The sequence below is a fragment of the Saccoglossus kowalevskii genome, chromosome 11 (genome assembly GCF_978046115.1).
Source record: "Saccoglossus kowalevskii chromosome 11, keSacKowa6.1, whole genome shotgun sequence".
In the NCBI taxonomy this organism is placed as follows: domain Eukaryota; kingdom Metazoa; phylum Hemichordata; class Enteropneusta; family Harrimaniidae; genus Saccoglossus; species Saccoglossus kowalevskii.
Window position 1 is genome coordinate 123,941 of NC_140651.1, and position 24,734 is coordinate 148,674.

At 34.0% G+C, this 24,734-nt stretch overlaps 1 protein-coding gene across 1 annotated transcript in view; it reads right to left on the reverse strand.

The window, feature by feature from the left end:
• Positions 1-17,139, reverse strand: part of LOC100370799 (cysteine and histidine-rich domain-containing protein 1-like) — a 29,065-nt gene extending 11,926 nt beyond the window's left edge. The window contains exons 1-5 of the mRNA XM_002733451.3: positions 16,984-17,139; positions 16,198-16,304; positions 9,495-9,578; positions 8,719-8,768; positions 3,132-3,229 (exon numbers count right to left, since the gene is read on the reverse strand). Of these exons, the coding sequence (XP_002733497.1) occupies positions 3,132-3,229; positions 8,719-8,768; positions 9,495-9,578; positions 16,198-16,304; positions 16,984-17,059 (415 nt within the window). The 5' untranslated portion in view covers positions 17,060-17,139. The remainder of the gene's footprint in view (positions 1-3,131; positions 3,230-8,718; positions 8,769-9,494; positions 9,579-16,197; positions 16,305-16,983) is intronic.
• Positions 17,140-24,734: the final 7,595 nt, after the last annotated feature.

A 24,734-nucleotide genomic window follows, 5' to 3' on the forward strand; every position in this document is an offset into this window, starting at 1 on the left:
TTATGAATTATTATGCTTATTAGGGAATTAATATGAACAGATTTTTACCCCAAACTAATTAGGTTTGTACATTGTCCTAGAGCATCTTTGTACTAAGTTTCATTGAAATGGAATAATTAGTACCGTGAAAACTCCAAAATTTCGACCCCTCTGAAAATTCGACCGCCTATTTATTTGCCGGGTTTCGGTGTTTTATTTACCTCCAAATTTTCGACTCCACTAAAAATTGCCGACTCATTCTTATTCGAAAATTGCGACCAGTTTTAGTTTTCCCCCAAACGAAAAAAAAAACGATGTGAGCGTTCAAACGGGACCTTTCTCGAAGGCATGAATCCGGGTTTCTGATTGACTGAGAGATTTTTATTTTATTGGTAACAAAAATATATTCTAAATAAACGAAGTTTCAAATAAAAACGAACACAAAAATCTCGGCATGCTGCGTTTCTGAATTGTTGATTATTACTGTACTCAGTAGTGATTATAATAATGTACACAAAATAAATTTGTTGAATGGTTATGAAATACAAATAAAAGTCAACTTAGTTTCATCGTAAGCGAATGATTCCGGTCTAGTATAAACGTTTGATGCTGTAGGATATCCGCCATGTTCTCTTAGGTCAAATAGGTCAAATCGCTAATTAACCAATCAAAAAGCTGGATGATGCCAACGTGTTCAAATTACCATAGCTTATTTAAATATGTTAATGTTATTGAATGTAATGCGGAAGAGATTGATGTTGTAGTACGATATTTTGGCTTGGATTTTGATGCGAAAACGGCATGATTTTTTTTAAATAAAAAAATTAGTTGTTTTTAAAAAATAAACTGGTCATCTGAAGAATAATTTAACATTGTTCACAGTGATAACAGCTCATTCTCGAAAGGAAGCTTACCCGCTCACGCTAGTCACAATAAAAATCATACACGTGTACTCTTGAATAGACAGACGTCAATGACTACGGTAAAACTTAGACTCTATTTTAGCCGGCAGGATTGATTGAAATGTCCGAAAAATGACGCCAAAATACACCTTAAAAGTCCCATTTTATTTTCTTAAATCCCATTTTATTTTTTAATCCAAGGGCGAATTTACGGCAGAATTTGGTCCCTCAAATAAGGGACACGTGAGCTTTGATTCTAACCGGATACATTGCACTGGGTCGGGGAGATAGTTTGCTAAACTTCCATGCATCTTTTGTCCAATGGGTACCTGTACTTCGAACATTCGCAAGTTTTTCTAGGTAGTGCGAGACAGCTTTGTCTTTTGACCTATTAGTTTTGTGCTGACCTCTTCTCTGCGTCTTGATGTTTTGTTTTGCTTGTCATAATACTCACTGATTGATGACTTTGTTTAGATTTTGAGTTACAACTCGGCCACGACCTTTGCTTTTACCGTGAAACATGAGGAAGTTTACGTCAATTGACGGACATTGCATTTTTTAAAAACTAATGAAGCACACTGTCTATCATCCCCATTTTTTCATTTGATGATTTCTATTCTGAAAAATTCGACCGTCCGAAAATGCACCTTAATTTTGACTCTAAAAACACGTCACATATCTAACACCAATTATTTAAAACCGGTCGAAATTTTAGAGTTTTTACGGTACTTTAGATATCAGTGTGAAAGCTTAAAATTGGTTAATTATGCAAATTAGGTAATTAATATGTACAGATTTTAACCCACAATTATTCAGGTCTGTCTATTGTCCTACAGCATCCATGTACATTCATTGATATGTGATGTATAGTACCTGAGATATCAGTGTGAAAGTTGGTTAATTATGCAAATTAGGTGATTAATATGCACAAATATTTACCGGAAACTAATTGGGTCTCTGCATAGTCCTAAAGGTTCTATGTACCAAGTTTCATTGAAATGCGATGATTAGTACTTGAGATACCCGTGGAAAAGCTGAAAATTAACTAATTATGCAAATTAGGTGATTAATATGCACAAATATTTATCGAAACAATCAATCTCTGCATAGTCCTTGAGTATGTAAGTACCAAGTGTCATTGAAATGTAATGCTACTAACTACTTATATCAAATGCTGAAAATTAATTAATTATGCAAATTAGGTAATTAATATGTACTGATATTACCATAAAAACTATCAGGTCTGTGCAGTGTCGTATGACATCTATGTACCAAGTTTCATTGAAATGTGATGATTAGTACTTGAGATATCAGTGGAAAAACCGAAAATTGACTAATCATTATGCAAATTAGGTAATTAGTATCCACGGATTATTACCAAAAATTAATCAAATCTGCGCATATGTTCAGAGCATCTATGTACCAAGTTTCATCAAAATCCAATGAGTGGTTCTTTAGATATCAGTGGAACAGTCATAGAACAGCTAAAAATTAGCTAATTATCATGCAAATTAGGTGATTAACGAGCATGGATTTTTACCAAAACCTAATCAAATCTGCGCATTGGCCCAGAGCATCTATGCACCAAGTTTCATCAAAAACCGATGTATGGTTCTTGAGATGTGTATATAATGTGTGATGTATGAGTGAAGTTTGAACATAATCGGTCCATGCATGTTCGAGATACAGGTGATCACGGACGCACGCACGGACGCACACAGGGCAAAACACAAGTCCCCGTTTTCGGACTACGTTCGAACGGGGACTAATGAGACGTGAATGTTCAGGTGAAGTATTTTAAATTTAAAATAATTTATTTTGAGCAAAAAATATCTTTATTTATATGAATTAAACAGCCATTTTGTAATAACAATTTCATTATTGACTAAACCAAATGAAAACAAGTTCACAATTGAGTAAGTCAATATGAGACGGCACTGAATTCCTTGAAGAAGTAATAGTTACATAATATGACAGAACCCCATGACCTCATTCTGACGTTTGTGGGTATGTTAGGTTTTCTAAAGTGATGCGTTGTGTCCTGTGGCTCGCAAGTGAAAATGCATCATGCAATAAAAACAATACACTACAATCTACCCCCATTGTACAAAACCTAGATAATTTCATATTCAAAGAATAAACATGTATTTCAAATTGTGTTTTTATTCCTCATGATTAAATTCAGGTTGGTGGGTAGGGGCCATTTGTTTTTCAAATATACTAAGTACAATATAAATCAGTTCCACTTACCTTGTTCTATCTCATTTGATTGTGCTTTTTCCCGCTCCAAAGCAACTTTCAAAGATTGGGATACAGTCATTGGTAATTTTTTCCTAGGTTCATCTACACTAAAAAATATACATAGACATTATCATTACTTGCTGAGAAAAAACAAAATGTTAGTCTACCACTTGTAATATACTTGTGTCTCACAATGATAGATTTGTTGAATTGGAGCAAGTTACAACAAGCAGCCTCTCGGCTGAGATAGCTCTGCTGTAAGCAATGCACATTTCTATTAAAGAATTAAAGATACATGTATCATCACAAAATGAACAAATCTGAGAGAGGTCCACCTGTATGTATAATATCAATCAGACATGTGTTTTTTTAACAAGAAGTTAAGAATATTACTTTTTACCAAAAATGAAAAAACAATCATCAAAATGAGAATATTGAAGATATCATGATAACAAAATGAACAAATCTGAACAAAATTAGATGGATTTACTGAATTAGAGCCATGGTTATGACTATGACACTACAAAGAATGCTCAATTTTTTTTTTTCTGAGCACTAATATTAAAAAACTGGAAAAAATCAAGGATATAACTAGACTGAGCAAGTAATTGACACATTTTCTGGTTCAGGGTGTTGCATAGATACTGATGTTAGCAAAACCTCAGAGAGCAAAGTACTGAGCAAGTTGTTGACACATTTTCTTGTTCAGAGTGTTGCATAGATACTGATGTTAGCAAAACCTCAGAGAGCAAAGTACTGAAGAAGTTGGAATTAGCATAAACATATAAATGCTTGAATATTATGTTGAGTACTGTAACATTTGTATATTTCTTTGTGATGATGGAACAGTATACTACACACATATGTGATTTGTGTCAACCACTCTTGTGAGCATGACATGTCTCATTACTGAGGTTTTATTGATTGTATGAAAAATAAAGCCATGCATGGCACAGTCCCCGTTAGTTATCAAATTTAAGATATATAGTTTTGTTTATAGTAATATAGCTGGAATATAACCATGTCAGGAATATGATTTTTTTTAACATTAAAATGATCGACATTTGTATCTGATCATCAAACAAGTACTTGTCCATATTGAGAGATATTGCTCTGGAACAGCATTCAAAATCAGCCATTTTGAATACATGTAAACATATATATAACATGATGTATAACAAATATATAAAATTTGAATATAATCAGTCAAAGCATTTAGGAGTCTCTCAAAGCCCAATCATTAAAACAAAATGGCCACCAGTCAGCTATTTTGAATCCAAGTTGAAAAATAAAATGACGTGCATCAGGAATCTGTAATGTCTAATGTTTGTTATACGTTTGAACAAAATCCAACCATTAATTCAAGAAATGCTTGATATTTGAGGATTTTTAGCACAAAAATGACCACCATTCGACCATTTTTAATAGGATCGTCAAACCAATATATCTGTCTATGACATGATGTATAAATATTTAAAATTTGAACAATATCAGTGGAAGCAAGTCGGAGATATGGCTCTAGAAGCCCATTCATTAAAACAAAATGGCCGCCAGTCGGCCATTTTGAATCTAATCTGAAAAACAACATTATTTGCATCAAGGTCCTATAATGTCTAATGTATACACCAAGTTTGAACAAAATCCATCTGTAAACAGCCGAGATATGCTTGATTTTTATGATTTTTTTAGCCCAAAAATGGCCGCCATTCAGCCATCTTGAATCAGATTGTAAAACAAAATTGTGTGCATCAAGATCCTATAATGTCTAACGTATATACCAATTTTGAATCTACTGGTAATCTGAAAAACAAAATTATTTGCATCAAGGTCCCATAATGTCTAATGTATACACCAAGTTTGAACAAAATCCATCCGTAAACAGCCGAAAAATGCTTGATTTTGTTGATTTTTAGCACAAAAAATTGACGCCATTCGGCCATCTTGAATCAGATCATGAAACAAATTAACGTGCATATGTATAATATCATGTATGATGTATGTGTGAAGATTGATTGTGATTGGTCCAGGCATTTCTAAGATACAGGTACATACGCACGGACACTCGCACACACAAACGGACGGACACATGAACACATGGAAGGGGACTAAAAAGAACAATGAACATTGCTAAATAACAAATACGGTTTCATAATGATGAACAGTGTCCAACAGGATTTGTAAAATTCTGCTGGTGAACTGCAATGATGGTTATATCAGGACTAAGAAGGCAGTAAAATTATGTACACATGTACTTTAAAGTAAAGAAATTTCTCAATGAGTTTAGATCCAGCTATTGCATAATCTACCATAATGATAACATGTGAAGTTACCACTACAATCACCTGGTATTCTGCCATTCAGAATTCTAACATCACAAGTTTTACATAGGTCTGTCAAAGTTTTACATAGGTTTATCAAAGTTTCACCCTGCATATTGGTTATAACAACCATTATTTCGGAATGTATCATTGATATCATTTTGAAAAGAAGCAGCCTGAGATAGCTCCGCTGTTAGAAATGCACATGGCAATTAAAGAACAGAAGATATCATTAGAAAATGAACAAATCTGAGAGGTCCACATGTAGTACCTATATGTATAATATATCAAAGCAATTGAACTTGCGGTTTTCAACAAGAAGTCGAAAATATCACTTTTTACCAAAAATTACAAAAATATTCACCAAAATTAGAGAATTGAAGATATCATTATGAAATGAACAAATCTGAGAGAGGTCCACATGTAGTACCTATATATGTAGTATCAAAGCAATTGGACTTGCGGTTTTTAACAAGAAGTTGAAAATATCACTCTTTACCAAAAATGACAAAAGTATTCACCAATATTAGAGAATTGAAGATATCATGAACAAATCTGAGAGAGGTCTACCCAAGGTACATATACACCAAGATCAAAGCATTCAGGCTTGTAGTTTTCAAGAAGAAGTCGAAAAAGTAAAACATTGACACGGACGACGACGGACAATCACTCATATGATAAGCTGCGCTCGACAAAGTCAACAGCGGAGGCTAATAAAGTGGTATTAACTGGTATGCAAACATTCAACTGAATCAGGCAATATATTGACAGTCCCTGTTAGTTATCAAACTACTGTAAAATACTTTATTTTCGCTTGGAAATAATTTTCGCTATTTTCGCTGAAGGAATGATTCAAATAAAATCCAGCGAATATACATTTTTTCCTATGTTTTACATTAAAGGGGAACTAAATAGAGCCTAATTTGGTGTTTGTATTTATCAAGTTATGTATATTGATTATAAATTTGAAAAAAAAAATTAAAAAAATTGATTATCTTCATAGTTGTGATGATTTAAATATGAGAAACCATAAACCTGCGAAGGACTTCCATTTGCGCCATCTTGCCATAAAAAAAACGCCTTCATGAGGTATAAACAGGAAAGGTAACAAAGCATGACAACGAAATAGTATCTGATTAAATATAAACAACTTAGGGAGCCATAGTTGGCAGGACTGGTGAATTGACTTCTAGTCTAGGTTGTTTTGACTTTTACGTTAATGTTATTTACAAGCGTATCAACATACAAACATTATATATGGATGTGCGATTGATTGAGACAGGCATTTTTCTTGTCCAACTGTTTCATAAATGCTATTTCCAGTACTGCACTGTGCGTGCAAATTATTTCAAAGTCTGGATGCTGGAGTATGCAATCTTGAGTTCGTAGGGTGGTGGTGGAAACATTTTCGTGAAATAAAACTATCAACCGAACAAGGGGCATCATCGACGATATACTCTCATCACTCACACTGGACTGATCTGAATCTTCACAGTATACCGTACTTCCCTGATCATCAGCCCGGAGGCATGAACATGTAACAATTTGACCTGAAACAACTTCCTTCGACCTTTGTCTTTCATTAACCAATCAAAATGATTATTGACGAAGATTTTTTAACGCAATGCGGAAGTGAATTACCGCAATGTTAAAATGTGATCTGTAGCACTGATTGCAACGAAAAAAAAACGATTTTTCCGCAATTTCCGAAACATAAATGACGGTTAATAGTAACTGTGGGTAAACTGAATGTGGAGTAAGAATTTAAACATCTTTCACGGTTGCCAACATGTCACATCGTTCAAACCCTAGGCCTTTCATGATAGTTTCAAAGTAAACCAGGTAACTACTTAACGATCACATTTTTGTCTTTTCGAAAGCTACTACCCAAAGAAATATGGATTACTCCAGTATCGCAACATCGGGGTTCATCCTGAGTAAATGACAGAATAGAAAGGATGTGAACATTGTGTACGTTTGCCATATACTCTGAAATTATTGCGAGTTTTCTCATAAAAGCACAAACTAAACTACCGTGCCAATCACGATTATCATGAAATGAAACACACTTTTTACACGCATATTTTAAAGAATATCGTCGACGCCCAGTAAAAAAAATCTGGGCTTATAATCGTGAATGCCCTCAACTCGATAAATACCTAGTAAAAATAGAGGGATGGGCTTCATACTCGGGAGGGGCTTGTGATCGGGGAAGTACGGTACTTTAACGCAATTGGGCTTCCACTCTCAGAATACTGTGGTTCAAACGCATAATGCTCTAACCCAAGTTCTAAAAAGCACATTGTGCATATAAAAGTTGAGTTTATACTAGTAGTACACAATGCTTGGCAGCATGAACGGCTATGTACAATGGCGTATACAAATGTGATCAGATACTAGCTTTGAAAGTACCGGGATGTTAAGTATGTTTGTTCATTATTTATTCCCCTCCAAGAATGGCCTCCATGGTGTTAAATTGCAAGCACTTCAAATGCCTATCCAAGCTACAGTTATAATTAAAACAAAATTAAACCACTGCAATATTATTTCGAATACAGTTTAGAATATACACAACCATAAATTAAGGCCGCATTTAGGTTCACTTTAAACTAGTCAAAAATCAGTGAAAATAAATTCCATACAAAACACCTAAAAAGTCTTTTCAGCGAAAATTAATTCCAGCAAAAATAAAGTATTTCACAGTATATAGTTTTGTTTATAGTGATATAGTTGGAACATAAACATATCAGAGATATGGATCCAGAAGCTGACACACAGACACACGTCAATACACAAGTCCCTGTTTTCAAACTGCAAACAAATAAGAACTGAAAATGGATATAAATAAAAACAAAATTGATGCCACTCAACCATTTTTGTTTGAATCTCAAAAAGGAAATCAATGTGAACATGTAATATGCACGATCATGACACAAAGGTTGAATGAAACCAACCTGTTCATTTTAAGAGAAGAATTTCAATATTTGGAGGACAACTTGTCAGCCATACTTGATTGAATGGTAATGAAAATCGATGTACATGTAAGTCATTATAAAGTACATGGTATGTGTTATGAAAAATACAATAAAAGTCACTATCACCATATTGTGTTAAAAATTATACAATATTTTGAGTAATTGTGCATCAATTTTAATATCCACTTTTCACTCTGTTAAGGCTCTATTCCACATACACACTGTACAGTTTATTTTACGTTGCATGCATGATAGGTGAAAGAACACAAGGATCTAAACACACACCACATGCAATGTACTCACATTGGTCTTTGCATGGGTTCCAGTGGTTTCTGAACTACAACCTTTATTTCCTGTGAAGAACAAAACCAACATTCATGTAATTCAACTACATTTGGGTTTTTTAAATGGAGGTAAACTTAATTTTTTTATTCCATTTTGATTTTTTATGAAAATTTCTGACACAAACCTAAAATAGCTGTTACACAAACATGAATATTTGTTTGGTACAAGCAAATTAATATTTAGAATATTCTGAGCATATAACAATTGCATTATGGGAGGGAAATTCTAATTGTGCACTAGTGAGAATGATACTAAACACGACAGTTGCATTATGGCAGAGAATGATATGAAACAGCTTTGTAAAAGAATTTAAATCATGGAATGACACACAGTAAACTTAACAGTTTACAGTCATGGCTGTATTACCCACTCACCACTGTGACAATGTGGATAATATTAGCCTTTTATCAGAAGACTATTATCAACCAGCTCCACCAAGGACTGATATCAGGTGATGACTTCATTATATAATACCTTATTGGATATGCATCAAACTTTACCTCATTAGCTATGCATCAAACCTTACCTCATTAGCTATGCATCAAACCTTACCTCATTAGCTATGCATCAAACCTTACCTCATTAGATATGCATCAAACTTTACCCCATTAGCTATGCATCAAACCTTACTTCATTAGATATGCATCAAACCTTACCTCATTAGATATGCATCAAACCTTACTTCATTAGATATGCATCAAACCTTACCTCATTAGCTATGCATCAAACCTTACCTCATTATTCTTCATTTTAGCTTCCGGAGTTGTAGTTTCAGGCTTTGGTGGTTTCACATTGTTATGAGGACCTTTAGTACATCCCTACAGCCAGGAGAAATAATATTTACTTTGTTTTGATCCACATGATAAATAATCCTCAAAGCACAACAATAAAATACAAGCTATGCATGGCACAGTCCCCGTTAGTTATCAAATTTAAGATATATAGTTTTGTTTATAGTAATATAGCTGAAATATATTATATATAAATACAATATATAGGAATATGATTATGATGATTGTTTAACATTAAAATGATTGACATTTGTATCTGATCGTCAAACAAGTAGTAGTACTTGTCCATATTGAGAGATATTGCTCTGGAACAGCATTAATCAAAACAAAATCAGCCATTTTGAATACATGTATACATCTATAACATGATGTATAAGGAATATGTGAAATATGGCACTGGAACCACATTCATTAAAACAAAATGGCCACCAGTCAGCCATTTTGAATCCGATCTGAAAAATAAAATGACTTGCATCAGGAACCCATAATGTCTAATGTATGTTGTAAGTTTGTACAAAATCCATCAATAAATCACAGAAATGCTTGATATTTGATGATTTTTTAGCACAAAAGTAGTCAAAATTCGGCCATTTTAGAATCATCAAACCAATATATGATAATGTACATGTATAATGAATATTTAAAATTTGAACATTATCAAAGCAAGTTAGAGATATGGCACTAGAACCACATTCATTTAAAAAAATGGCCGCCATTCAGCCATTTTGAATCTCATCTGAAAAACAAAACGATTTGCATCAAGGTCCTATAATGTCCAATGTATATACCAAGTTTGAACAAAATCCATCAGTAAACAGCCGAGAAATGCTTGATTTTGATGATTTTTCAGTACAAAATTGATGTGCATATGTATAATGTCACGTACGATGTATGTGTGAAGTTTGATTGTGATTGGTTCAGGCATTTCTAAGATACAGGTTCAAACCAACACACGCACAGACGTCAAAACATAAGTCCCCGTTTATCCCCGTATTGGCAGACGATACACATATGATAATAATAACTGTATTGAAATCATATCTTTGCTACATGCAATATGATATTATGAGTCATCATGCACATTAACAACAAAAATGGTTTCAAAGAACCGTTATTTTTGTACATTGATGTACCATTGCAAAAAAGAAACTGGATGCAGCAAAACCTAAATATGCATTCTGCATTCATTTTGTTGATTACCGGTCCTACAGCATCCAAATATACATGAATCTTGCTGCGATTCCCTACATGGGAATGTCGTACAAGTATATCCAGTATGAATCAGTATGGAGTTCGCCACGTATGCCGTGATTTTGGTACATGCCAAGTTTCCAGGCAGCAAATCCTGGCATGTGCAGCCCTGACTTTCTACTAGGACAGGGGTCAATTTATTTCAACACTTACTGACTTGGTCAAACACACATTCCAGCACATGACTCTGTCCTGACTCTCGACTCATGCCAAGATTTGTAACATGAACAACACTAATACATGTAATAGCACTGTGATAGGAGAAGCTCAAAAACTAAAGTTGATTTAAACAGGAAAAATATCTTGCACAATAGTATAATCTAAGAACCTTGTCAAAATAATGTGAATAATTAAGCTCAATTGCCCAGTTTCAATAAACTGTGACTAAATAGTTTTTAGCATTTAAATGAAGGACAAATTACTTTTGAAAGCCAGCACAATGTACTCCAACAACATGTTCTTGAAATTAACAGGAGCTCACTGTCAACATACTACTAATATTTTTGTCTATAATTTTCAAAAATTAGTAATCCAACTCTACACATATTTGCTTGTACTGTTGAGTTCCAAAAAAATATGTATGAATACATAGACCATTAGCTTTTCAATCTAGTAGTAAGTGTTTAACGCCAAACAAAAGCACAATATAAACAGAAATGGAGCATTATTAAAAGTTAACTTCTCTGTGAAGTGTTTTTTAAGACTTGTACATGTATACATAAAATATAAATATATAAAAAAGAGAAAAACTGCAAACATAATATATTACTGTAACATTTTATTAGAATTAGCATATTGGAGAATTTGTTAGTCCCTGTTCGGACGAAGTCTGAAAATGGGGACTTATAATTCGGTCTCCGTCCGTGCGTCCATCCGGAGTCGTATCTCAGAATCCCTTGGACCGATTCCGTTCATTCTTTGCATGTGCCTAGTACTTTATCTGGGACATATGCACATGCTGTGGTTTAGCGATTGGATTCAAAATGGCTGACTGGCAGCCATCTTGTTTTTTGAAAATGTTGTATTTTGGACATGCTTTGTCAGTTTTCATTCAAATTCGGTACATAGATTATACATGTTAGGATACAAGTCTATGATGATTTATTTCACAATTGGATCAAAGATGGCAGACTGGCAGCCATCTTGTTTTTTGAAAATGTCGTATTTTGGACATGCTTTGTCAGTTTTCATTCAAATTTAGTACATCGATCATACATGTTAGGATACATGTCCCTGACCGTCCGTGAGTTCCCGAGTCTGTCCATTCGTCCGTCCGTCTGTCAATAGTCATATTTCAGAATCCTGTGGACCGATTCCGTTCATTATTTGCATGTGTCTAGTACCTTATGTAGGACATATGCACATGCAGTGGTTTAGCGTTTCGATTCAAAATGGCCGACTGGCAGCCATCTTGTTTTTTTGAAAATGTTGTATTTTGGACATGCTTTGTCAGTTGTCATTCAAACTTGGTACATAGATTATACATGTTAGGTTACATGTCCATGACAATTTATTTCGCAATTGGATCAAAGATGGTCGACAGGCAGGCATCTTGTTTTTGTTTTTTTATGCGGTATCTTGGAAGTGCTCTGTCAGTTTTCATTCAAATTTGGCAAATACATGTACTTTATACATGTTAGGATGCATGTCCATGACAATTTGTTTCAAAATCTGGTCAAGGATGATCGATTGACAGCAATCCTTACTACTATATTTCCACAATTTATGTATCATTTTCATTCGTAATTGGCACATACATCGTATATATCAGTGTGTTTCATAATCAGATCAAGGATGGCCAAATAACTGCTGTTTATATTTTTGGCCATATTACTACTACAGGGAACATGTGTTATGATGTAAATAAATGCAACTTGGAACTCAAGTTTCAAAGACACGCTCGCGACACCCCCCCCCCCACTTTAATATGACAAGCACAAAGAGAACTTTCAAAAATTTAACTGGGACTATGTCATTTTCAATGACTTGTTTTATATAGACTATCAATTAAATAAATTAATCAACACAATAACTTGTTTTTGTAATTAAAAATGGGTACTCAGGTCTTGTGTTGCTTTCCATTCTTAGTAAATATATGTATTGGTATATAAAGTGAATGAATAAGGCCAAACAAATTTACAGCACTAAACCAGACCTACATTCTTGATGGTTCAACCTTGTACATTTTATGACCAGACTGGAAAGCAACCACTGGAGAGCACTATTTCTGTTTCTAGTTGCATCAACTCTTTAAACCCAAATATACACCATTGTGTATTATTGAAATATAATTTCAAACACTGCTTTGAATAAAAAGTCCCTTCTATTTAATATTAAGAGAAGTGCTTTATTTTTAAGTTTAACATAAAATTTTAATAAATTGACCATCACACTGTCTGTCTACCTAACAAGATTAAATACATCAACAGTTTTCGGAACTACATGTAGTACATGCATTCGTATAAAAAATATAATCATTTTTCTAATGATTACAATACAAATCAAATTAATTTCTCTTTTCACAGTTACATGTAGGTAGGGTTCATAATTATGTCATTTTTGTCTGAATTGAAAGATATAATTATGAGACTACATACAGAGTGTGTATAAATAGGACATCAAGTGTTGAGCTGAAAGAAGAAATCGATTCCTCCTATAAATTGTCAGTTTCCAACTGTTAAGCTGTTTCATAGCAATGGAAGATATCAATATGTTTAAAATAACAGTCCTGACAGCCTCAAAGACGGGCATTTCAAAAATCATGAAGTGATGTTTCCGCTTTGCTAATAACATCATTGTAAATTAAATGAAGGATTGGATATACTATTTACTTCTCATGATAAAGAACCTGTTTCTATATATAGTGGGAATGGTTAATCCTGTTAAAAAGCTTTGGAAAAACCTACAAAAAGAATGTAAAATCATTCCCTTCACACCAGGAGACTTTCCAAAAGCGACATGATGCACAAATAAATTATCAATAGTGCTGTGACCTTCACAAAAGCCAACTTGCCTGTCTGGGTCTGTAATTTATTTATAATTTATTCAAAATTAGGCCCATCTCAGGTAACCTGCATCAAGCAATCAGATTTTTAGATGAATTTTCCATTGAAATAGAAGTAAATGATCTTTTTCATTTGGTTTGAACATATCATAAAAGGATTACCAATTTAAATGTATGTTCATTAACCACTATTGTCATAATTTGTAACCTTCCATAATGTTAGATGTGATAGTTAAAACTCTTTAATCGCATTTCAAACATCAGAAATAGTCTGATTTAACAAAGAGAAATGTAGAGAAAAAAACAGCAGCCCTCTGTGTGAAAAAACTTATTACTGATTGGCTAATGTCCAGATCATTACAAAACGTCACTACACTTAGCGACATCAAATTTACAGTTGCTGCAATTGATCATACTGTTTTTGAATGCCATTAAAGGCCCAGGTATACTATAAATACGCTCTTAAACAATAGGGATTATTTCCTTGCTTGTTACGCTGTAGTAAACAGCTCCAGCCAAGCTCCAGTGAAAACGGGTTTTCTCGAACTTACATGTCTATTATGTCGTGCCAAAATGGATGCATGTGACTATGAATATCACAGCAGTGACTGTGTGTAGTATTTATGACAATAAATAGTGTACGAGCTGAGATTTTGGCAGATAAAAGTAAAAAAACATGAACCGGGGAAAGGGATGCGCGACTAATCTTGAATAATTACTACTGACAATCAAAGTCGCGTGATGTTGGACCGCTGAAACAGGATGCGTCATAGGCTATGCAAGTGATTAATACCATGCATTAGAATAGCCACACCTCCAATTCACACTTGCCCAGGGCAAGTGAATTGGGCCTTTAACACTTTCAGGATATTCTTTACTGTCATTGCCACAACAACAAAAAAGCAACATTGTCAGCTAAGTTGCTGACTGGATTGCTGCGCACGCCTGCAATCGTTGAGCGATTAGAACATTTTGGGTCAAACAACCTTAACAGTAGACATTAAACTAATAGTGGGTGACAAATTGAATACAAATATCTTCATTTCACTCAATCATATAAATTTGTATATAATACATGGCAAAGTTATTTAACAAAATGTATGTACTGACAAAGTCTGAAATGTCAAGAAATCATCGCTCATGTTTCTGGTGCGTGTCATAGCACTTGTAAATATGCACACATTGAAAGGTGTATCCTTGTAAAAATGTTTTAGCTAACCAGTTCTAATACAAACAAGTGCATTGCAAACCAGACAGCAACTAAGCTGGCAATATTGCTGTTCAGAATAACATGGCGGTGACAGTAACAATTTATAGATTTATGTAACAATATTTTCGATTTTTCCTAAGCAATGGTGTGAGGATATTATATTCCTGATACATAAGAATGGTTCTAGGAATAAGGCTTGTAATTATAGGGGTATCACATTACTACCAATATTAAGTAAAATTTTCAATAGAAATTTATACAATAGGCTATATGGAATGAAATTACTGAATTTACTGGAGAAGAACAAGCAGGGTTTCAAGGCAGGGTATAGTAACATATATATAACGTATTTATTATTCACACACTGATACAAAAATACCTTACAACCAAACAGGGACGTTTTTATTGTGCTTGTATCAACTTCGAAAAAGCATTTGGCAGGGTCAATAAGGTAACTTTATTTCTAACTTGATAAAGCAGGTATTTGAGGTCAAATGTATTCCACTTTTAACTATGTATTTACAAGTAAAATCATTTGTAAAATTTGCTTAACATGCCTAATACACCATTAATCCATGCTACAGTAAGACGGGAACTTGGTCGTCCCATCGTGTATTCTCTTTGTTTAGTTAGAATGGTGAAATATTGGCTGAAATGGTACAATTTTCAATGCACATTAGCTGACTCAAACAAAAAATGCTGGGTTAAATTATAAAAAGAAATGCTATTTAGTTACGGATTTGGGGAGTTGTGGTATAACCAGGCTGTGGGCAATGAAAATGTGTTTCTTGGCTTGTTTTGTCAGCGGCGTTTCGACATTCATTTGAAAGATTAACATATATATCTGTATAAACTTCACCTGGAATTAGAATTGTATCTTGTAATTGAAATGAAAACAGCTTTTATTTCTTTTGTAAAAAAGAGAAACGCTGTTAGAGGAAGCAACCCTTATTGATATTTAACTGTATTTAATCTTTCTTTAATATTTACAATTGTAACCAGTGAGCACATATACTAACGATGTATCTTTGAGTTTACTTAAGGGCCGGCGGCCTATGGTACTTAAGAAATAAACATTATTATTATTATTATTAAATAATTAATAATAACCACATCCGTGGTTAACCTAAAATAAGTGTATGAATACCAAAAATAAACTTTGTTGAAAAGGCTGAACATACCGGTATATGCAGGAACTCTGTAAAATCTGTTGTTCGCTTTTTGCAACATGACCAGCCCTTGTAGGCATCATGAAACACAGGGACACCTGGGTGGTGTTGGCATACATCTGAAACAAAGTATCATTCCGACAAGTTCAGCAGCTTTTCACAATAACAAAAATCAAATTTAAATTTGTTGTTCATGAGACGTGCCAAGCTCTGTTGTGAATCAATCTAATACGCAAGTGCCATGTTACTATGGCAACATGATCAGAAAGGATGAGCAAATTAGCACAGTTTATAGGGGATTCAAAATGTACAAGGGTGTGTTAAACACATGTACAGTACAAATTCAAACATTCAATGTCAAGGCCACTTTTTTTGGAACTGCCAAGGTTTATTTCAGAATTCTTTGAATAAATTGGTAACATGCAGTTCTGGATCAACAGGATTTCTATTTGGACAATGACGTATTACGTCACAATTAAATTTTTCCCGAACCATGATTCATGAAATAAGTATCACATTTGAAAGGAAATTCGACTGAAGCTGGTGCGTATGTTCATGAAAGATTGGACAACCTAACAGTAACACTACTTGTCAAATATACGATAATTGGGCAGAAACAAGCTGTACTTTTCATTAAATCACCATTACATTACAACCGGTCAATCGATTCACATCATCTCTGGCGATCGCACAAGCTACATGGCGAACAGAACAGGAATTTTTTTACGAGCTATTCAATCGAATTCATTCGCAGCTTGAGAAAATGAAGCCCCGAATTCTAACGTTATTTTTACTTACTTGCTTCGTTTTCATCGGGACTGAATTTCTGTCCACATCCTTTGTTATAACATTGTAATAACGGCGCAGTTGACATGGCGAGAGTTGGCGTATTTCAGGGTAAAACAGTCAGACAGCGATCGCAAGCTGCACTACTACCGGCGTTTGAAAATTTTCTAGAATGAATCGAAAACGTGATTGAGAGTACTTCCGGGTCAAGGTTAAACGCCCTCTCCGAGTGACATTTGCAGTACATTCGTTTTTATTCAAGGTTATCTGTGGCAGTATTTACTTGATTACAAAGCTTCTTTGTCAAGTGATTTATACGTCTTATTTTACCTCTAATGTATACATTAATGTAAAACCAATTATGTTTTATTTTTAATTTAACTATTTAGGTAGCTATTTTAATGAATAGTAGTATAGTAGACTATACTACACTTAGTAGAAATGTATTTAAAAAACATTTCTTTATTTTATGTACATCCATTGAATTTTATATTATCAGACCCCTGCCAAATAACTTACCACTTGCAAACAAATGCCCTTGTAAATTATTCTAGTTTTGATACATCTCAAATAGACTTATCTCCTATATCAGAGCAGCAAATCGATAGCAGTAGATGAAGCTACTGTTTTGTTCTCTAATATCTACCACTACAGTGTAGCTGGTAAAAGCTTAAAGAGGGGAGAGTCATCACCTGCGCATGCGTCAGATGGCCATAGCATGTCATTGTTTACAAACAAGTATCTACCCATGAGTCTTTGCGTTTTTGGCATATGTTTTCATCATCGCTTGGGACTCAATTCCCATGTGTGCGCAGGTGACGATCCTCTCGCTTTAACAAAATATAAATTATAGAAAATAAAAACATAAAACATTCAAAACAATGGTACAACAATAACCTAGCATGTCGTGAAAAAGATGTACAAAACATGTCTACAGAACAATCGATTGATCCTTTAAAAAAAAGCTTAAATCTGTGTGTTACTCCTTGGAATTCAAATAAAAATATCTTGTAAAAAAATAGAACAGACTACGAAAAATATGTACTAAATAAATGATGAGTAAATAAATTATGAGAATGGGTAACTCATGCCCTGGTGAATAGTGGAACCTGATAAGTGAGCTTAAAGGTGGGCAAGATAGTAATGATTGTGAACATGTTACTCAAAAAAGGTCTTAAGGTAGAAGTCTACTCATGAATTCAAATACCCAGAATTTATCCATTTTTTAATAAACTGTACTTCCAGGCAATATAAGAATATTGACTTAAAAAAGTTGGGGGTCACCAGCACAAATTTCGAGAAAATGGTGGTTGTATTTTAGTTGTTAGTGGACATTTTGGCAGTATTATAATGCTTTTACCATAGGCTCCTATGTCAGAACACATGGATGGTGACATACTAGGCTGAAAAAATAATATATTGTGAATAAAAAGTGTCAACAATTCTTTGATTACCATTATGCTGTATGGAATTATTCTAAAAATTGTGATTTTTGAAAAAATATTAGGATAAGTTTCTCAAAATATATCATTGTAACACACAAGAGAATGCTATTTTATGGTGCATGGGAAAATAGCTTCATGATTTTACATAATATACCAATGAACATTGTCATGTGATTTATGACCAACTTTCTCAAAAATGATGAGCAGACTTAACACAAATAAAAATGAAAATGATGAAAATTTAATAAAAGAACTAAACTATTTTAAAATCAATTAGGAATCCAAACAACAATTACGAACTAAATATCTCCTGGTTATAACAAATACTAACGAAGGATGTAACAAATGAAATTATTAAACCAGGGAGATTACATTTATTAAGCCAGTTGAAAATTTATTCAACCTAATTCTAAACAGTGGTAAATTTCCAAATAGCAATCATATCAGTCTTTAAACGGGGAGATAAATCTGACCAAGAAAGACAATGAAAAAAATATAATGACAAAAAAATAGGCCTGTGGGTCTGATGCTCATCAATAATTATAATATTAGACAAGCGTGTCAAGGCCAAAATGAATCTTTATGTGTTAAATTATGAAATTAGAAAATGTTACAACAATTAAATTGGTATTGCTTTAAGCATGCCATGCCTTATGTGGGTGATCGCTGTATGAATTATCAACTCTTTGGTACAATACGTACATTGCCATGTGCTATATGTTGAAAATCAAATGTACCGGTAGAAATTGTCCCGTTTAAAAAAAAGCAGTTTTATGAGAGGGCACTGCAGATGCTAGAGATTGTCTATAATAATATTTTTTTAAAAAGAGAAGTTTTTGGCATTTCTGACCCAATTTGCAGATTTATTAATCAGTCTACAGCTCTTGAACAAACTACCATACCATCTTCAACCAATGAGGAACCTTCACACCTGAAATATAACAACCAAAATAAATAAAAATGAAATATACAATCTAGCAGTCTAAAGTCTTGAAAATAGCATTTCTCCCAAAAAAAATCCACAAAATCATAGAGAAGATTATATCAGGTAACTTTATGGTTGACATAAAAGCAATTTGTGTGCCTGCTGGAGAGAAATTTTCTTGTATGTACTTACACGCTAAATATCAAGTCAATCTAATTGATGGTTTTCAAGAAATTGACATAAATTTTTAACCTTTTTGACCCAATTTGAATTTGATTTATTAACAAATTCTAAACTCATAAAGAAATTCCAATTCTGTCCGAATTCTGTATTTCACTGCAATTAAATTGAGTCATTTGATTGGACATGCCTATGAGCTGGCGCCACCAACCAATGTTGCTGTAGTATAAATGTAAAAGTCTGGGCGTCATCACAGATTGAAATCAAAGAAAGTTTGGAAAGAACTCCCGTGTGCTGAGAGTATTGGAGACATATTAAAATTAATTCAAAATTTAAGATTAGCCTTTCAAATAAAAATCTTGGCAACGAATATTTGTGTGCTATTTAAGATGCACAACATGAAAACAATGAGATTCGCATTATCAAAATTAAAAATACATACAGAAAATACATTGATTTTTCATTCGTGGTTTTTAGTCTAATTAATTGCAGAGATTTTCTCTATGAAAATTTAAATCTGTTTTTTTTTAGATATCAGAAATGAGCTTAATAACAGAGAGTCAATATGCATGTTTTTCAACATTAAACTAATCATGTCCCAATGAACCAAATGAATTATTATACGAATTAAGTAATTATTATGCATAGATTTAGGTCCGTTTGTTGTTTCAGGGTGAACATGTACAAGTTTCATTATAATGTGATGATTAATCCTAACTAAACTAGTGGAAAGCTGAAAAATAAATTATTATGCAAATTAGGTAATTATTATAGATGTATACAAACCACAAACTAATTAGATCGTCACATATGTACAAGATACATTGAAAAGTAATGATTAGTACTTGAAATATCAAGAGTTCAAAATTTTTAATTATGCAAATTAGGTAAATTCATATTTCACCTATCAGCTCTGCGCATTGTCCTATGACATCTAGGTACTAAGTTTCATTGAAATGTGATGACTAGTACTCAAGATATTGGTGGAAAAGCCAAAAATTGACTAATCGTTATGGAAATTAGGTAATTAATTGATTTTTACCCCAAACTAATCAAATCTGTGCATTCGTCCAGTTTTTACATAATTTTATCTGAGTACCTCCCCTATCTTCTTTTCATGTTGTTTATGCTAATTCAACTTCCTGTTTAGTTGAAAGGTTTTTCGAATTTTCTCTGCGATAGCTACGTGAATTTTAACCAAAATACTATCGGCAAGACCCAGGAGACAACAGTGACAGCCACTGAAACGTAATTGAAAGCAAATGAACACACAAGCAATGAGGTATTTGCACTACTTTATACTAAAATATGTTTGGATGTTTAGAGTACTAGCAAATTCCAACTTCCGGTCTGGTTAGACTTGAAATACACCACGAATATTCACTTTTGAGATATATTTGTTGGTATGTGTTGAATCTTGGATATTTTGTCTTCATCGTACTGTACTTTGTTCAGTAATTCAAACTTCCCAGTTTGCGTCAAAAATGCCTTTGATTCATTATTTGCTGAGGGATGGCCGCTTAGGTATGTACTCTGTAACTTGCAGCAAATAAACCTAAAAACTTTAATTACGTTGTAGTAAAGTCCAGAAAGTATGTTCAATGTCTGCATTTTTTTGTAGCATAAAAACGATTTACTCCCTCGCTTATTGTGACACCCTCAAATCAACTGATTTCCATTCCCCTCAAGAATCAACAATGGTACATGTATATGACTCTATTTTACGCCATGACTCGAAATAGTCTTGTTTGCTTGACGTGTTCATTTGCTTTCAATTGCGTTTCAGTTGCTGTCACAGTCGTATTCTGAGTATTGGCGATAACATTTTGGTTCAAATTCACGTACATGTAGCCACAGTCTGTGATGTAGATATCACCGAGAAAACTAAAAAAAATCTAAAGCTAATTTGCTAATGTTTTTGCCCTTGGTCGCCATATTGGACACCGCATACAACAGCTGAATCAATGATATATCATCCCAAAAAATGGATAATTGGACGAAAATCGTTTCTTTTTTTTTTACTTCGACATTTTTCGCTTTTCACGCTAAATTTTGGATTTGGTAAATAATCTCTCACCCTTCGATTATTACACAGGGACTGTAGTTGTTACATGTATCACTGATTTTTCGCCGTTGGAGTGATTCACTTTCCAAATTTTGGTTTCGCGGGTGCCTCTAATAAATAACCAATCATATTTTTGGCCTCGACCCTTTTTCGCTTGAAAAGCAAATATGTCTATGTCTATTCAACCTTTGTATCGGCAGCATGAAAACAGTAATACATATCTTTAAATTACATTCATCATTTCTTTTCTATATTGCCATAAATCAGTTACATACCGGTATTTCCTAATTAAAGCTGATGAGGTATTTTCTACATTTTCATTTGTGTTCCATAGTGTATCACCAAAAAGGAAATTGAACCTATAATTCAACCCCCTGAAAGAAAACTATTCATTACCGGTAGTGATGAAGATTCAACATTGTTTCTCAGTGAGGTTTCTAATACTATATAAAATTCCTTCCTAATATGATTAGATGACGTACAAAGATAAAAAAAAGTGGCAAATGTCTTCTTTGCCCTGATTGCAGACTCCACAAATTCCATTACCCCTGTAATTTTTCCATCCCATTTTGTTACCTTCAAGATCTAAAGAGTTTGAGCTAGTTTTAAAGACAAGGGCGGTACCATGATGATCATAAGGATCCATTACGTAATTTTCTTTTTTAATGTTTTTTTTAATCCAACACTAGTGTTTTAATGATTTCATCTTCTCTAAATTTTGTGTAAACATGTTTATTTCATTTTCTTTACTGATTTTGATAAAACTTCTTATCCATTTTGGATTTTGGGGTATTTCATTTCCATAGATATGATCCATGCCATTAGTCACTAGAATGTTTTCTACATATTTAGGCCAGTTCCAAGCCACTTTAACTTTGTTTTTATAGTAATACTGAGTATTCATTTTTTTTAAAACTATTTTAGTCCATCTATTGTTTTTCATTTTCTGAAGTCTATCCAGGTATTGAATCCGCACTTTATCTTGGATGTAATTCAAGTCTTCCCATCCTAAATCCCCCAACACTGCAGGTCCTGCCACATTTCTGTTTGAATAAAAATTTCCCAAATTGGTACTGAATACTTTGTAATTTCTTTTTAAACTCTCTGCTATCCTGAAACCATATTCCACACCCATAATTCATTGATGGCATGATTATGCTATGCCATAACACATCCCCGTAAACATTTCCTGTACTCTCTAAAATTTGACAATCCCACTAGCCCAAGATGGACTTTGTCACACGCAACGTAATATTACCGTAATTGGTATAGTACAGGTGTGATGGTTCAAATACCAAAATGGCAACAGTAACAGAAAGACTTCCCTGGCCGCGATGATAAAATACGAACACGGAGCCAACAGATGAGGTTTCAACTGGTACTGGTATTATTATACTCTGCAAACATCAAGTACAATAACGCAGCAATACTCCACGACTCCAATGACTAGATACTTAATCTCCAATACAATTCAACGAGATCTCCGATCTGATCTCAGTGCTGAACAACTCCCCGATATATACCCCCACTGTCTATAAATAGACCATTACATCAGCATACATATCGAGTCTGGAACTTACTACAAATTTCTAGAATGTTCCATTACCTTCTATTGCCTTCTACATTGTTCTATTACCTATTCAACCAGTTTCTAAAAAAAATCTAGAATATTCCACCCAGACACAGTACGGTTCTAGAACATTCTCAGTGACACGGAAGTGGTAAATAAGTCGTATGCGACAGACTTCCTGTTCAACACGTTGTTGAATGTTCGCGTCACTGTACGTAAAAACCACCGTCCCTCAACACGGTGTAAAAACAAACTTATGAACTTGACAATTTTAAAGTTCAGACCATTAAGCAAATACTGTATTTATCCGGGTATAAGCCCAGGGTCCTGAACATGGAAAATTGCCAAAAAGAAGGGGTGGGCATTTGCCAGGAGATTCCCGGGGGAAAAAACGAAAATTCACGAAAATTGACAACACGCAGATCGAACTGCGGCAGGGAATAGAACGGCAAATCACAGTCCCTCTATCCATGGAGGTAAAAAGAGAAGGAGTCACAGCCAAAATAATCCTCCTAAACTTCTTTTGTTTTAGTCAAGTTTAATCCTATAATTCCCTTTGTCTTATCGTCCTTTCACCCCAAGATCGTCGCCGACGCGTCATTTCTCTCAAGCGTTGCTGCGTACAGTACGCACTCCAAGGTCTTGTTTTACGGTGTCGCAGTAAAAGCCAAAAGACATAAAGCATGCCAGATCTTTTATACGTAGAGGAATCGTACTTGTGAGAACGGGAAAGTTGGGATTTTGAAAATCGGAGAATTTCTTGTTAAGTTTATGTAATTTTTCGTTTTTTTTTCCTCCATGCTCTATCACAGGGACAGTGAGCAAATGAAAACATGCAACATAAATAATAAACAATATGCAACATTGGAAGTAAAACAAAAATAATGTATTGCTTATAATGTGACAAATAAACCAGAAATAATAAAAATCGACAGTGAGGAATCATTTGAATTAGGATTTTCCCGCCGACAAACTCGCCCAATACGCGTGAACTCAAAATGAATTAAAATGTCAGGGGTTAAATTGCGTAAAATGATTTTCGGTCTCGACAAATTGCGAATCAACCGTCATAAAAGAACAATAATAATATACAAATTCACACTGTAAAAATCATAAAAATTCATAGCTGTTTGAAAAAACTTCTCAGATCTTTATTTGTACGTTCATTGCCAACTCAAACTCAAAACCCTCAAAGTCCAAGTCCACTGTAGCTGAAGTTCGTCGATATCGTCGATATCGTCCCACACAATTTGGACTTAGCACTTTTAATCCACGGATTTCGCAGTCTGTCAGCTTGGAACTTTTCATTCATGTATAATCACAACAAAGAGACAAGAAAAATGGGGTCGCTCTGCTGCGATGGCACACGATGCTTTTGTTTACAGTCTAGCAATCATCTTTGACCTTTATGCATCTGATTTACTGATTGGCTAAGAATGACATCACTACTAGTATTTCATCATAAAAGGCCAAAACGTGACATTGCTTTCTTATCAGACTCGACGCTTATCAATCACGGTGAAAGTTATCATTCAGCAAGTTCCGGCGGTTGGAATGTCTCATTGTATGGATATCGCG